The 15,148-nt window shown below is 40.1% G+C and overlaps 1 protein-coding gene across 1 annotated transcript in view; it reads right to left on the minus strand.

The window, feature by feature from the left end:
• Window positions 1-4,550: 4,550 nt before the first annotated feature.
• The window catches only part of LOC118423591 (E3 ubiquitin-protein ligase BRE1A-like), an 11,344-nt gene continuing 746 nt past the window's right edge, over window positions 4,551-15,148 (minus strand). Inside the window, exons 2-12 of the mRNA XM_035831805.1 lie at window positions 12,429-12,596; window positions 11,740-12,009; window positions 11,142-11,396; window positions 10,875-10,907; window positions 10,297-10,383; window positions 9,907-9,981; window positions 9,651-9,707; window positions 9,368-9,544; window positions 8,641-8,817; window positions 7,666-7,713; window positions 4,551-7,003 (exon numbers count right to left, since the gene is read on the minus strand). Of these exons, the coding sequence (XP_035687698.1) occupies window positions 6,674-7,003; window positions 7,666-7,713; window positions 8,641-8,817; window positions 9,368-9,544; window positions 9,651-9,707; window positions 9,907-9,981; window positions 10,297-10,383; window positions 10,875-10,907; window positions 11,142-11,396; window positions 11,740-12,009; window positions 12,429-12,596 (1,677 nt within the window). The 3' untranslated portion in view covers window positions 4,551-6,673. The remainder of the gene's footprint in view (window positions 7,004-7,665; window positions 7,714-8,640; window positions 8,818-9,367; window positions 9,545-9,650; window positions 9,708-9,906; window positions 9,982-10,296; window positions 10,384-10,874; window positions 10,908-11,141; window positions 11,397-11,739; window positions 12,010-12,428; window positions 12,597-15,148) is intronic.

Consider the following 15,148-nt stretch of genomic DNA (forward strand, 5'->3'; position numbering starts at 1 on the left):
GCACTTTAAGACTACTTGCTCAGTCTACTCAGGTACAAATAAGTACCTTGCTTCTGTTAGGCCACAGCAAGTAATTCTATGGATGCCATCAGCGCGTGCAGGGATGGTCAACATGACGATAAAGTAGCAAAACGAGCAAATATATTGTGTTGTAGCCTGATAATTGTACTTGTACTTGTAGAAGTGACACTTGCGAGGTACCATACACTGTAGTTGTAGAGGATGTCATCCATAAAATTTAATTGCCTTACTTAATCTCTCTGATGGAACGTTAAGTCGCAGGTCCCATCACACGTATTGATCAGCGTAAAAGTCCATCGCGGTGTGAAGGGAATCAAATCTATCAGTCTGGTCTTAGGCAGCTTGTAACGTTGTTACTTCACCTTTATCCACGGGGGTAACCTATATCCGTTGTGTTGCTAAATAGGGTATCCAGAGATATCAAGTCGATGGACGGTGGTTTCAAATTGCACTTTTTTCAAAATACAGTTTGAAACCATCATCTGTCGACTTGATTTCCCTAAAAACATTGTTCTAAAAGAACGGATAAAGGTTACCCTACGGATAAAGGTGAACTAGCGTTACCCGTTGTACAACTACAACTGAACGGTTTGTAACGCCTAAAGGCGGTTTACCGGGTATACGGAACAGAGAAAGCAAACAAAAGACTCTACGACGTGTACCACGGACTAAAATAATAAATGGTTAATGACCCGCCCGAGGTGTACTAGTATATGACATCATGTACACCGAGGAACAGGCGGGTCATTAACGTTATTATCATATAGCCTAGCTACCGAAACTTGCAATCTCCTGTATGACGCATAGATCTCTTGGTACTATACGTGGGAGTTCCGTTGTCGAATTTCTGAAAATTCACATTTGTTCTTTGGTACATACATTTGTAAGGAGATTACAGATTGCATTTTGAAACCAAAATTTCCCCAGAAAATATTCGAAACACTGCAGTTTTTGGCTTTTTAGAACAACAAAACTCATTACCAATGTTAACAGAAGGAGCCATCCCCCTCTTGCAGTCTGTACTTATTCCCTCTGCTCTGGCATATGTTTCGCTTCTTTTGATTGGCCAATGCCTGTATACTCCTTATTTTCTTGTTTGTATTGCTTCATCTGATTGGCCAGAATAAATCGACGCCGGTGTCGATTCATTCTGACCAATCAGAAGGAGCTAACACATCGGCCTGGCCGGAATCTATATGTTACTGCGTCATAACCAACGTGGAACGGGGCCTTCTGATTGGTCCGCAGCGCCTGGCTATATGATAATATTGGTTAAAACTCTAAGGGATTCCAATGGTCCATGTATATACATTAGCACAATAAATAAACAGAAAGACGTATTGGATGTCCTCACCAGATCTAACAGTTTGCGATCCTTTCTCCAATTGTAAGTGAGCGGCTGTTCTCCTGTTGCGTTACACGGTAGCGTAACCTCCGGGGTTGGACTGAAGGGGTCAAATATCACATGGTCCGGCTTGACGGAAAAATGGGGTGCCACGATCTCGCCTTTTGCTAGAAGCACTATAGAATAGGAACGATATGTTTGCGTTTTAGTTGTGTGCTAGGTGCAACAAAACGCCAGGTGGCAAACGAAAGATGAGAACACACATGTTAGTAGGTCACGCGTGACACTCCACTTCCTCACTGCGGTTCTACTTCTCACAGCCGCTAGGTGTCGCTACTGTAGTGTGAAGATTTCGGTGCCAAATGTGACCGAGCTTATATCCTTCCTCCTCCCTTACCGTATAGTGCGAAGTAGAACCAGTCAATATTGAAGAATGTGTGGTTACCGAAGCGTCGGTTAGGCTAAGACGCTTGGTTAGACTTACACTATCGTCTTCCACTGCCTAAAGAGAAGAAGTCAAACCCAGCAAAACCAGCATAATGTACATTTCAGTAGCACAGCATAGTCATAGAATGTAGTTCCTAGCACCTTTGTATTTTCCTTATTTTACATGTTGTTTGTACCTGCAATTAGCCCTCGGGCAAGAATTTGCAATAAACATATTATTATTATGGCGGTGACCGACCGACCCTATGAAGCTATTGTCTACCATAGAAGAAGAATATTTTGCAGCCAAAGTTGTAATGCATTGTAGTGATGCCGCCATCGGTAGTGATATGCACATGTGACAAACGTACCTGCTTGTGACAGCCATGGGCAGTGGAGGAGAACGCCTGCTAACAGCCACCAGGTGCGTACGAGGCAAGCCATCCTAGAACATGAAGAAAAAAAGCACACAAACATGAAATCTTCCTATGTGCACGACGCTATCCCTTGATTTAATACATTGTGTTTGTGTATGTGGCTGTAGATTTCTAATAAATGTCTACCTACAAACTACAACCACCACGAATGGTACTAATATCGACCATGTCAGGTCCGTAGGCAGGTCGGTAGAACAATGTCGCCAAGAAGAGCCGCCATATACCGTACAATCGTGATAAAATGTGACATCATAACTGAAGAGAACGGCGGACTAGTATTTATGACCGGTAAGCTAAATGCCGCTATGATTTGGACTGGCCCAGATTGCTTTTCTATGCCTGGCGTTCTTGTCAAGAACAATTACACTACGAACATTTACATTCAAACAGCTCTATCAGGCTCTGTGGGGCTCACTACTGACGAAAAATGCCGGGTTCAACTTTGCTCATCTCTAAACCAAGCTCACCACGGATACGTCGGAAACATTCCGCCTGCGCGTGCACATATCTTGAGTTGATCTAATTTTTTTCTCATAGCATTGTTGTGAGAATTTCCCACCCACCCAACCAGGGCCCCAAGGTACGGCCTTCACACTGAAACCGAATTAGTAGGAATCGAGCAGAACCAGCCGGAATGAAGTATTTGCAAAATTCGTGCCACATTCGGGGCCATTCCGAGTGGGACTTCCAAATGGACCTTATATCCCCTTCACACGAGAAGGAATGAGCCGGAATGCCGTCAGAATTAAAAGTCTTTTCTATTCGTGGGAATTCGTAGTGTATTCTAGAAATTCTTACTAACAGCCGCCAGATTAATTTCGGACAAATATTGAACTTTGGACAAACATTTCTAGCCCTTTACAGGTAATACATACAAAGTTGATACTTTGTGGAAAGCTTCCATTGAAAGGTAATTACTATGTAGAATGCAATTAGTTGTCTCCAGGAACAACGTCAATTCTGCAGAATTCTGCAGAATTCTGCAGAATTCTGGGAACCTGAGCCAGAATTCTGGAACCTGAGCCAGAATTCTGGGAACCTGAGCCAGAATTCTGGAACCTGAGCCAGAATTCTGCAGAATTCTGGGAACCTTAGCCAGAATTCTGGGAACCTTAGCCAGAATTCTGGGAACCTGAGCCAGAATTCTGGGAACCTGAGCCAGAATTCTGCAGAATTCTGGGAACCTTAGCCAGAATTCTGGGAACCTTAGCCAGAATTCTGGGAACCTTAGCCAGAATTCTGGGAACCTGAGCCAGAATTCTGGGAACCTGAGCCAGAATTCTGGAGAATTCTGGGAACATGAGCCAGAATTTTGGGAACCTAAGCTGGATTAAGATATTACTAGCAGATATTTAGATTCGGTGATGTTGTTTTTACACTTTGTTGGTAAGACTGCAGCATTCAGTGCATTTACCTCATTTCCTGTGAAAACATGACCTGGGTTGTGCTAGATTTAGCCGTCCTCACAAGAGACAAGTATTACACAAAATCACAATTTTACTGAAAAACAACAACTCATGTATGGTAGGATTATCAGAAGTATCATTTTTGTTACTTATCTTCATCACTTAGTTCTGACGAGAGCAAATCACAGATTCTGGAGCGTACCATTAGTTAGGGCACACTGTCCAGCGTAGCACAAAATCAAGAACCTTAAGTCACAAAAATGGAAGGATTCATTTCGATGAAATCCAAGTGATTTGGGAGCATTCACACTGCAGAAACTTATTCGGATCGGGTTGTTTTATTCGGATAACATGTTTTATTCAAATCGTTTTTTTTTTAGTGTGAACGGGGTCATGAAAATCTGTCCATGGCAGGATTTACTGTTTTTGTCTTTAAATTATTTTACAAATCTCATAACACTGAACCACGAAAGAATAAAATTAAGACTTTGACTGTCAATAGATGTCAGGGTGAAGATCAGGTAATAATTACTTGATAAGGTACGCCAAACCTCTCATGACTCACATTGGATGGCAATCATTCTACAGATATTTAGATAGTCTGTTGTTCAACTCAAAAAGTTTCTATGCAAAACCATGTCAGTCTGATCCAAGCTCGAAGCGCGACTGCCCGATGAAAATTGCATTTTGCCATCTTTTTCTTGCGCGCAGACTGAAGACTAGCGAAGAATATCAAAGAAATGAATGATATCGGAGAGAAAAATAGACTGAGACATTTTGCATCCAGTAACGCTATTTATTACGAACAAGACGTGTCTCATGTAGTCAACGTATAATGAACGGCCAAGAACCGTTACTAAGTTATCAGCATTCTAAATACCTTGTACGCATAACAACGAGGATCACTGTGCATGGTCAAACGTTGGGTGCTGAAACTATGAAAGGAGAATCAAACTGTTTCTCTCCCTAGCTTTTGCATTATTTTACATTGTGGACATCAATGTTTATACATAATCTGATGCTTTCTGGTCTTAGAATATAGTTACAGACCATTCATTATCAGCGTATGGATACAACTGCTGGCAGCATTTTTGTAGAACTGAAATAATGCATGGTTTTATCCCATGGGTTATTAATTTAGATGCATAATGTGTTTTGAAATAAAGACTCAGTAAGGTATTTAAATGCAGGTTACAAGACAGTCAACACAAGGTTGTAACAGATGTGTTTAAAATGTGATCCCACTTGCGAATAATTCTGCAAACTTCAAGTAAATATGCAATGAGTCACTTTAAGTTAGGAAATTAATACATTCCTTTTTTTGTTTTATACAATGTACATGATGTGACTGCATTGATTCAACACTTTCATATACTTTGTAATCAGTGAATTCAACTGTGAAAGTGAAAAGTACAAAAAACATGATGATCTGCAAGAAGCCCTCACAGTCTCAACAATTACACACTGGCCAAGACCTCTATGCATGGCAAGCAGCCCTAGTAAGCCAGGCACATGCTGTTAGGTGCCACTTATAATAAGGCATGACATACAACTTAAGGAGGCAACATGTGCCTCTTCTCATGTATCTACAAATGATATAAACTAGTTGTTACATATAATTACTTGTACAAATCATCTTGCTAAGAGCCGGAATGCTGTGCACGTAAATCACTGTGTACAATTTAACTAAGGGAATGTGAGCTTCAACCAAAGATTTATTATCTTAAATCACTAAGTGAATTTAAGATATGAAGAACAATAACTTGTCGTTTTGTTGTCATGCTTCAAGTTTAATAGTTTAAAAATTAAAATGTAAAGTATTGTATTAGGATTAGTCAAGGGACAGTGACATACACAAACCAGTTTTGTTGCTGTCACCTTGGCACCACTTTGTAGTAGAAATATGGTCTTACTCTTGACATAGTCTGATAAGCTAGCTGGAGGGAGCAGAGTTTTCGCAGTGAAGACTCTTTCTTACCAGTTAGAAACATTGCTTTGAGATACAGTGAAGCCTGTACTATATACATCAATATGTGGCAAAGGTTTAGAGTCTCATGTACTGAATATGATATACAAAATTAATGTACCTGAGTTGCCATCTGGTCTGAAGGTGGGTAGAACACGTTCTCAATTAAAAACAGAAATTCTATCACACGATGTGTGGAGATTCCACACAATGTGTTTAGTTTTGTTTTATCAGGATTTGCCATTGACATCTCGTGATGATACGACTGAAACATCACTTTGGAACTGTGAATCAAAGATGTCAAGCGCCAAGAATCTATTCGTCTCATTGAGTAGGGACAATTCTGGCGAACTTGTTTCTGGAGTGGCTGGAACAAGAAGCCACTTCCACAGCAACCGTCACCTGCAGACCCAAGTTATGGAAAAGATACATTTGTACGTGGACAATATGGTAGAGGTTGTGAAGAGAAGAGTACTTACAGAACTTACAGACCGACCCCACTGGCAGCATATAGTCTACGGTTGAAGAGGAGAAGGAGGGTACACTACCTTTTCTCAACACTTTTCTAGTGCGTAAGGAGGATGGCACAGTGAAGCTGTTGGTGTACAGGAAGAACACATTCATGGACCAATAACCTTAACTTCCAGTCCCACTACCCTCTACACCAAAAGCTAGGAGTAATTCCCTGTTGGACCGATGCAACACTGTCACTACTGAAGACCAGGATAAGGAACTAGAGACACAACATGTCAAGAGGGCCCTCACACGCTGTGGCTATTCTCAGTGGGCTTTCAACAAAGCAGAACAGCAGGGGAAGAGTCCCAAACAGAAAGAACGGAGTAACAAACAAAAAGGAGTCACTGATCCTATGGAAAGAGTGTTTCGGAAACAATATGTATGGCTACTGGAGTCAAACCTAAAACCACACTGAGGAATCTGTTGGTAACCCCAAAGACATCAAACAAAAGGATGAAGCCAAAACAGACTGTGTCTACAAAATACCATGCAAGAGTTGTGATCAGGTGTACAATGGGGAAACAGGAAGGACCTTTGGTAACCTACTGACTGGGGCCTAAACTACAAGGGACCAGTACTCCTCTTCCTTCTTCTTCAAACGCAACTGCTCACTTTTGGTGAGGGGGAGGAGTTTGTGCCCAGCTGTTGATATATGAACATTAGTGTCGAGCACAAACTTCTTGTGCACCCACTCCGGTTGCCCTTCCTTCACCATGAACTTCTTTGCAGGTTTGAAGAACTGGATCTTCACTTCCTCCTCCTCCCCCTCGTCCTCCCTGGTCTGCAGTGCAAGCACTTTCCCCACATAGAAGCATCGCTGGGGTTCGCTGTAGACTACCGCCACCAGCTGCCCTGCTTTCAATTCTCCCCCCTCCCAGTTAGATACCTGAAATGACAAGATTTTTGTTGTCAGCACGACAATGAATGCAAAAAATTGAAAGTATACTTGGGTTTATTAACGTTCTGTATGTAAAGTTTATTAACTTTTGTAGCAGGAAGAAGGTTAATTTGCTCCAGACTGCCCTAAATTTTGGACATTCCCCATCTAAAATTACCAGATCAGTTTCTCTTCACGTTAAGAAATGTCATTGAGTATAACTTATGACATTTACCAGTATATGTACCTGGGCCTTGGTAACATTTGACTTGGGTGTTCTGAACTGCGTGATATTTTGGGTTAACACACAGGCTACCTGTATTACACTCAGGTTTCCATAGAATTATTTGTCAATGAACATTTAAACTGTGTGCACCATGGTAGTATATTCAAACACCAGATTTTCAAACACATTTTTGTGATAACGACATTCAAAATGAACAGTATGAGTATTGTCTTTCAAGATTATGGTATGTTTCAAGTTCAAATCACATTGATAAAGAAAAACCTCAAAACCATGTAAGAGGAACACAGAAGGTAATGCAGGAATTGAATCTCAAGACGCCTCCAGCCTTTGGGTGATCCTACTCACTGTCGGGCTTGCACATTGGGCCACCTACGATATACATTCTATAAATACCAGTAGTCAAAAAGCATGCTCTCATACTCACAGTTTTTCTCTTTTTGGAGGCAGGTACAGGGTCTTCTGATGATGGTCGCTGTTGATAGAACAAAACAAAAAAGTTTCACAAAGTCAAACTTTGTTGCACAGTGTGTGAACTTAAATTTATGTCCTTAGCAGCAAAATTCTGTGCAGGGACAAAAGGATGAACACAGTCACTGAAGATCATTGTAAAGACCTCATTTTTTAACTCCGCCATACCACAGATATGGTACAGAGTGAAAATATTGTATTCGTCACGTTTCTTCTTCTTCGTTCTTTCTTTTCCTGTCAAATCTTCAAAGCGATTCATCTCCGTCGTTCGTGGACTGAATGACCTGAAATTTGGCACAAGGGTAAAGTGGGCCAATACCCTGAGACATTTTTTTCCTTTATAGATGCCTTCAAAATGATTTTATTTATACGTTTTCAAGCAATTTTCTGACCTAAACTGTATTTTTGCCTCCCGTGCCCTGGTAGTAAGTTCAAAAGACCCAACATTTGGCATGATAGTGTGGGGGGGTATTTACTGAAAAGAGCCAATTATCATTTTTGGCCATTCTCTTGGATCTCTCAAAATGATTTACAGTCCAAATTTTTTTGGGGGGGGATCTACATCTGCTTTTAAGGGCCTCCTGCCTTAGAGCGTTTCACCATATATGGTAAATGAATGAGCGGACGTTGCCCATGTGTGGGACCAGTGCATGGACGCTAATTGGATTACTACGGCGCAGCCAATAGGCACGCTACATTCATCATAAGCGACAGTCTGATTGGTCTACTCGGGCACAGCCAATGAGAAAGGGTCTTTCAGATTAGTGAACTAATGTGGCAGCAGTGAACCTCAGTCCTGGAGTACAGGCCACCGAATTAATCCGTCAAAAGTAAGACACAAAAGGAGTAACAAAGTTGCGTAGCTTGTCATCATTTTTGTGAATCATGTCTTGCGTGTTGTAATAAATTGTATAAAAGAACTGTTACTTACTTTAAGATTTGTCTCAGCCTTGCTTCGCTCTGCTTGAGGGAGGCTCAGCTTCTTCTCCAGTTCTGTGTTTCTCTCCTGAAGATCACTTGCATTTTTCTTCAGTTGTTCCTTTTGTCCCTGAAGCAAGGCTACCTGCTTTTCCAGCTCATGAACCCTGGATTCATCCTTCTGAGAATCCTGTGAAGATTAATCAAGAAATAATCAGTCTCATTACAGTACTACTATGGTACTGTAATCACACTAATTATTTCTTGAATACAAGATTGAATGCAAGATTGAATGCAAGATTGTAGTTTTAGGTCAAGACCTTAAATTCGTATCATCTACAGAAGTGTCTATTCTCGCATGGGATTATTTTTTCTTCATTTTCAATTCTAAAACAGTCCATATTTGCATAAGGAGGATGTTGGAGTGAAAACTGCTGAATTTGCTCAGAAGCAAATACCTCCAGCCTTTTCATTTCTCATTGTATTTTATATAAAATCCTTAGGCCATACAAATTTGATTTATTGGTTCTCTTATGTACTGGAACATTGTTGAATGACCTTATACTGTAGTAACTGTAATGTAGTGAGTAAAAACGTCCTGAATGGAAGGTGTGGGGATTTTCTTTTTATATGGGGAAAAATGGAAGATGTAATTCCAAAAACCAACAAATTAAACTGGTGTGGCCTTATCATGAAATTATTGTACATGTAATAAATTGTATAAAAGAACTGTTACTTACTTTAAGATTTGTCTCAGCCTTGCTTCGCTCTGCTTGAAGGAGGCTCAGCTTCTTCTCCAGTTCTGTGTTTCTCTCCTGAAGATCACTTGCATTTTTCTTCAGTTGTTCCTTTTGTCTCTGAAGCAAGGCTACCTGCTTTTCCAGCTCATGAACCCTGGATTCATCCTTCTGAGAATCCTGTGAAGATTAATGAATAATTCTATAAGAGAAAAATTATTGACAATTGAACTTCTACTGTTGAATGACATATAATCTGAAAAGAATACAATGTGAAATTACTGACCATGGTTTGATTTTCCCTGTGACTAGCCATCGCTTCAGCATGTTTCTTCATCAGCTCCTGCATACATAGAGTTTTATACGTTACATGTACTTTCATCAAAGTTATGAGGATTTGCTTTGTGAAATCACTATGTTCCACACATTATTTTGATAGTTTGTTATCATGTACATGTACATGTACTTCAAATCCAATGTTATGCCTAAGCACTTGAATCTTGAATTTTTATCTGATTGTAACATAACATGAGATTCCTTACCTGCATCTGTTTTTCCTTTTCTGCCATGGCATGCTGATGATCCCCTTTCTCTTTCTCATGTTCTCTTATAAGATTCTGTACAGAGTGAGCAAATGATATGTACATGTATGATATATTATATAAAACAGGCGTCTTTTTAATTATGGAAAAACACTCTAATTCTGGACTCAAGTCCATAACTCCAAAATGCTTTACCCGATCAACTTTATATTTTTATTGAGTACATACCAAAGTGTAATGAATATGCGGAAAGCGTCAATGGGTCTCTAGGGATTAGTCCAAATATACTATAATTATACATAATTATATATAATTTTGGGGCATTATACATAATTATATATAACCCATGTCTACTTGGGTAGTGTAACAACAAAGTAAGCCATTGTCCACCTTGATCTCTTCCTCTTTTGCTGCCAGGGCAGCTTCCAGTTCCTTGGCATCATCAAGGACATTGGCAGCATGTCCCTCTGCAGGCTTCTGCACAAAAACAGAATCATATGTAATGCTTACCTTTAGTTATCTTTAATCAAGGTGTGCAGGATGACTACATTATTTGTACATTATTGTTTCAAACGATCGTAAAGAAAGGGACATATCAAGTCATCTGCATCAGGTGCACTTGATGGCAAAGTGGAGCTATTTTCCTCACTTTGCAAGAGTAATTAATTTGTGTTATACCAAAATGTAATCACTTCCTGGTGTCAATGTCTAATATGTAACATTAGGGCAAGAGATGAGCTACTTTGACTATTTTTGAAATACATTGTCAAGCAAAAAATGAAAAGGAAAGACTAACTTCAGTGCAGAATCAAAATTATAAATTTTTGATTCAACCTCCTGCCTTTAGCTAGCTACAGAGGCCCAATATGACACACAGAGGTGTGAAGAATAAATATTTAAATATTCAATTTGATACTTGTAATCAGTTACAGTTTTGAGAGTATAGAAGGTTGGGGATTGAAGCCTACCTGTATGTTCTCAGTCTGGTCCCTCCTATTGTGCTAAATAGTAAGGATAAAGAACTGTTAAAGGCACAGTTAACTATAATTTGAAACTGCTGAATAAACACATCAGAATATAATGCAGTTATTCATCCAAGACCAACAAAAAAAATGAAGATTTATAGGCTCAAAATGTTAGACACAAATATAATAAAACACAAAGTCATGTTATATGCTACCAGGATATGCAAACATGTAGCAACTTGTGTGACTTTGCAGCTTGACAGCACTCACCCTAACCTCCTCACACCTCCTTTTGAATTCGTAGAAGGAGGACTCATGATTGAAGCCTGACAGCAGTTCGAACATGATGGCTTCTTCAAATCCTTGAAGACCTTGGAAAACGTACTGAGTTAGGTCAGTGGAACACTGGTCTCGGAGTGTCTTGTTGTTCCACTTGACCATAATGGCTTGTGCTTGTTGGAAACAACGTTTCGACATCGTCGAGACGGTTTTGTGAACACACAAGTTGTCGGATACATGTTTTTTCTGGAATACGGAACAAAAGATCATTTTGTGTGGCTATTACATATTTTGTTAATACACACAAACAAAAACAAACCACTGCCATAATTTTTACAATGTATGATAGGCATTTCTGGTATTTGCAATACATGTTTTTTTTAAATATTTCAAGAATAAATCCACCTATTTAAACAGATACGACATTACAGACAAAAAAGGGATAGACTCCTGATAATGGTATGTACCTGTACATGCAATTCTTAAAAAGCTAGTAGCTGTAAACAACTACATTGTTGTGTAGTAGTAGTCCACTGTGTAGTAGTCCATTATTGTGTATGCTAAAAAAAAGTAATGTTCTTGCACTAACCGGCTTGCCGACAATGTCTTCGATTTGAGTGCACCATGTCTTGAGTCTTCTTCGAAGAGGCTGGTCAGGCCTCTTCACTGTGTGGAGATCCGGATGGATCTCCCGCATCCTGTGGACAATGCTGTAAAAGTCCACTAGAGGCCCGGTTTTTACAGCATTGTCCACAGGACTACTGTGGACCTGACCAGCCACTTCTTCCTCAACACTACCGGTAGCACTTTCTTCCTCATCTTCATCCTCATCTTCCTCATGTTCCTTATCTTCTCCCTCCTGCAAAGATGACATCATATGTTATTACAAATCTAATCTTTAAGCTGCTTTTAGAAAGTTGCATGAGACTAGACTATGTTGCTGAAATTTTGTTTTTAAAATGTAATCTGTGCCAAAAGGATGAATATTCCTCTGTGTATATGGTGTCACAAGGTCTGGTCATTTGCAACAACAACCACGTAATTCTACCTCCTTAGCTTTGCTCACTCGTATTTATGTTTTGATTCTAGCAAATGATAATTCAACTTTCTACAAGTTGCTACAAGCCATGTATATACATTGGATTTATTTTCGTTTTTTAATTTTTTGGAAATCTTTATGCAGTTTGATATGTCTCATTTTAACAAGGGATGCAACCTATGTCTCTTGACTGGGCAATTCTGCTACTAAGAATTGTGCAAGCTTAAAGACATACATACTTTATCGCTTTCGAAGTCATGAGCGCGCACTAGTTCGTCAAACTTCTCATTGAATCTCTGGCAGAATGAACGAGTGCCGCCTTCTATTCCCTCTAGTTCCGACCACTCTGAATCAGGCGGTGTCAGATAACTGTCCAGGTAGGCAGTTTTCGAAGTGGAATTTGTGAACTGCAATGAAACAAACAAAGGGTTATTAGTTATGCTGACTCTTTTCACTTTCTTACATGATGAGTTATATAGGGCCTTCCTCTAGCTATAAATTTCAATTGCTTTACATGCATCATTCAGATGATAAACCTCGACACACGTAGCGTTACCTCTATCATTATTGTTATTGGGTGGGCCGACTACTACCTCTTCGCAGCTCACATTGGATGAATTGCAAGGAGCTTACAATATATCTGCTGCAAAAAAAGGTTGACTTAAACTCAAAATTCGTCCTTCGTTGCATGCGTTAAGCTGCTCTATCTTAGTATTTTGTGGATCTCTTTCATATTGAGGACCCCTGGCGTTGTGCTATTATTACTACTGATTTGTCTAAGGCACATCTGGTGGACTCAATTGCACAAAAAGAGGTAGACTTAAAATAAAAATTCTTCTTTCGTTCATGCAGTTCAGGGTAAGCCTGATTTTGAGGACACAAGCCCGGGCTCGAAATACTTTTTTCAGCAGGCGGCAACCTGAATCAAAAACCAACTTGCCCCATCAGCATTTAAGTTTGCGCCACTTCCAAGTTGTTACTTTCCTCAAATCAGCTGACTTATCCAGTATCTTTTCTTCCAGTTAACTAGTAGTATGTTTTATCTTATCAAGAAATGAATACAAAAGCTTTTGAAGAGCACTAATTTTCACAGTCTGTAGATAGCACAAGCACAGAGGCGCAGAAGTAGGGGGGAAGATCACTATCTAATAAACATATCCCCCGGAATACACATACAACCCTAGAAAATTACCAATTCGACACATAAATTGTGTCCATACTATTTCTGTCTGAGGGAAAGAAGAAGATGATAAGCAGGTAGGTCCTTTTAATTCATTCATGCCTTATGACCATACCAGTTTTTTAATGATAGAATAAGCAAGCATATAACATTAGACTATTATCTCAGATCAGTGCATTTCAACAGATACACATTTAACAAAAATATTTTCAGCTTACTAGCATTCATAATGCAGCAAAACAGCAAAACAATTACTTAATTTTGCCCCTAGAAATAGAATATTCCATGAAACATGGTGTTGGAGTTATCAAACTGCAATGTTTGCATCAGTCTTTAGGGGGCGCTGTTCGTCACCGCCGCCATGTTTGTTTACCTCGGACGATCGACGAGCGAGCGCTGCCGTTCTTTGGACTGAATTTTCCGTTTCTTGGCACATTAAAACAAGTTGACTATGGGTGCACAGCAGTGACAGAGTATCAGTAACTTACATATTTGTTTGTCTGGGTGTCGAATTCTGTGTTTCGTTTGGAAATTTACGAGAGACTGAGGCCAAATTATGTCGCCGATATTCACGATGTTTTTCATCATTTCTCAGCTCAAATTTCTCGAACTTAGTAGAAGGTTCTGTATGCTTTACAACAATTATACATAATTGCTTTTTTTTGCAAGCCCAAGAACCGGTTCTCGATGTTCCATTTTTCACCGGACTTGAACCAAAACTTTGGTCGGGAAAATTATAATCATTTTGTATAACGTTACGTTTCGGGAGGGGCAGAAACTCGCTATCACGGCAAATCCCCTTCCTCAACAAACTCCCTTTCCCGGCACAATAGAACATAGCCAGCGTTGAAAATCGCGGACCAACATATAAAAAAAAACCGCCACAAAAACAAAAAAAAGAAACAGCCCCTTCCCGAAGACTGCAAGGGAGTCTAGTCGTTAGTCAAGTGTAACTTGTAATGCGTTGTTGTGAAACCAAACACCACTGGCACGCGACCGGGTGCGTGGCCGGCGCGGCAACGCCGTCATATGTAACTTAATACTGGACCACCCGCATTCCTTGAGGCCCCCCACGAAGGGAGCTTCGTTTGGAATGTGACTTTGCTGCGTGCTTGCGACACCAGGTCTGGAAGGTGACTTTGGTGCGTGCACATATGAAAGAAATGTCAATGTCAATCAATGCGCAACCCTCCCTCTACCGAGGATTGGCCGGGCTCCCTTCGGGGCAGCTGCAGTGTCTGCCCGCAGACAGTCCGGCCTATCCACGGTCGAAATAGATGTCGAAATAGATAAATGAGGCAATAGTCATTTGTTGTAATTTTTCTTGGAATTTACTACCGTTCTACCGAACGGGCTAAAATTGAGCTAACGTTAAATGAACCTGAACGTTGAACACTTTTCCGCGTTGTTCGGCTAAGTTTTGCGGTACGGCTTTAAACTTTTGTTGCGTAATTAGTGGCCTTAACTGTTTTATCTATCAATCATTCGTTCCAAGTATTTGCAAAATTACCACAAGTTATATCATAAGTTATTAGGGCCCGTTCACACTTGTGCGAATATTCAAATCTGTATGAGTTGCCAATCGACATACTTTTAGTTTAGGCAAAGTTTGCGGGAAAGACGTTTTGGTCTTCTTTGATTTACCGTTGTGCAGTCTGGTTATAGAACAAAAATGACTTCTTCAGTAAACTTTACCAACCCCCCCCCTCCCAACAAAAAAGTCAACTGGTACTGACTGTAATATGCGCACAAATGTTTAGAATGGCATAGTAATGGTGC

Source organism: Branchiostoma floridae, chromosome 9 (genome assembly GCF_000003815.2).
Source record: "Branchiostoma floridae strain S238N-H82 chromosome 9, Bfl_VNyyK, whole genome shotgun sequence".
Lineage (NCBI taxonomy): Eukaryota > Metazoa > Chordata > Leptocardii > Amphioxiformes > Branchiostomatidae > Branchiostoma > Branchiostoma floridae.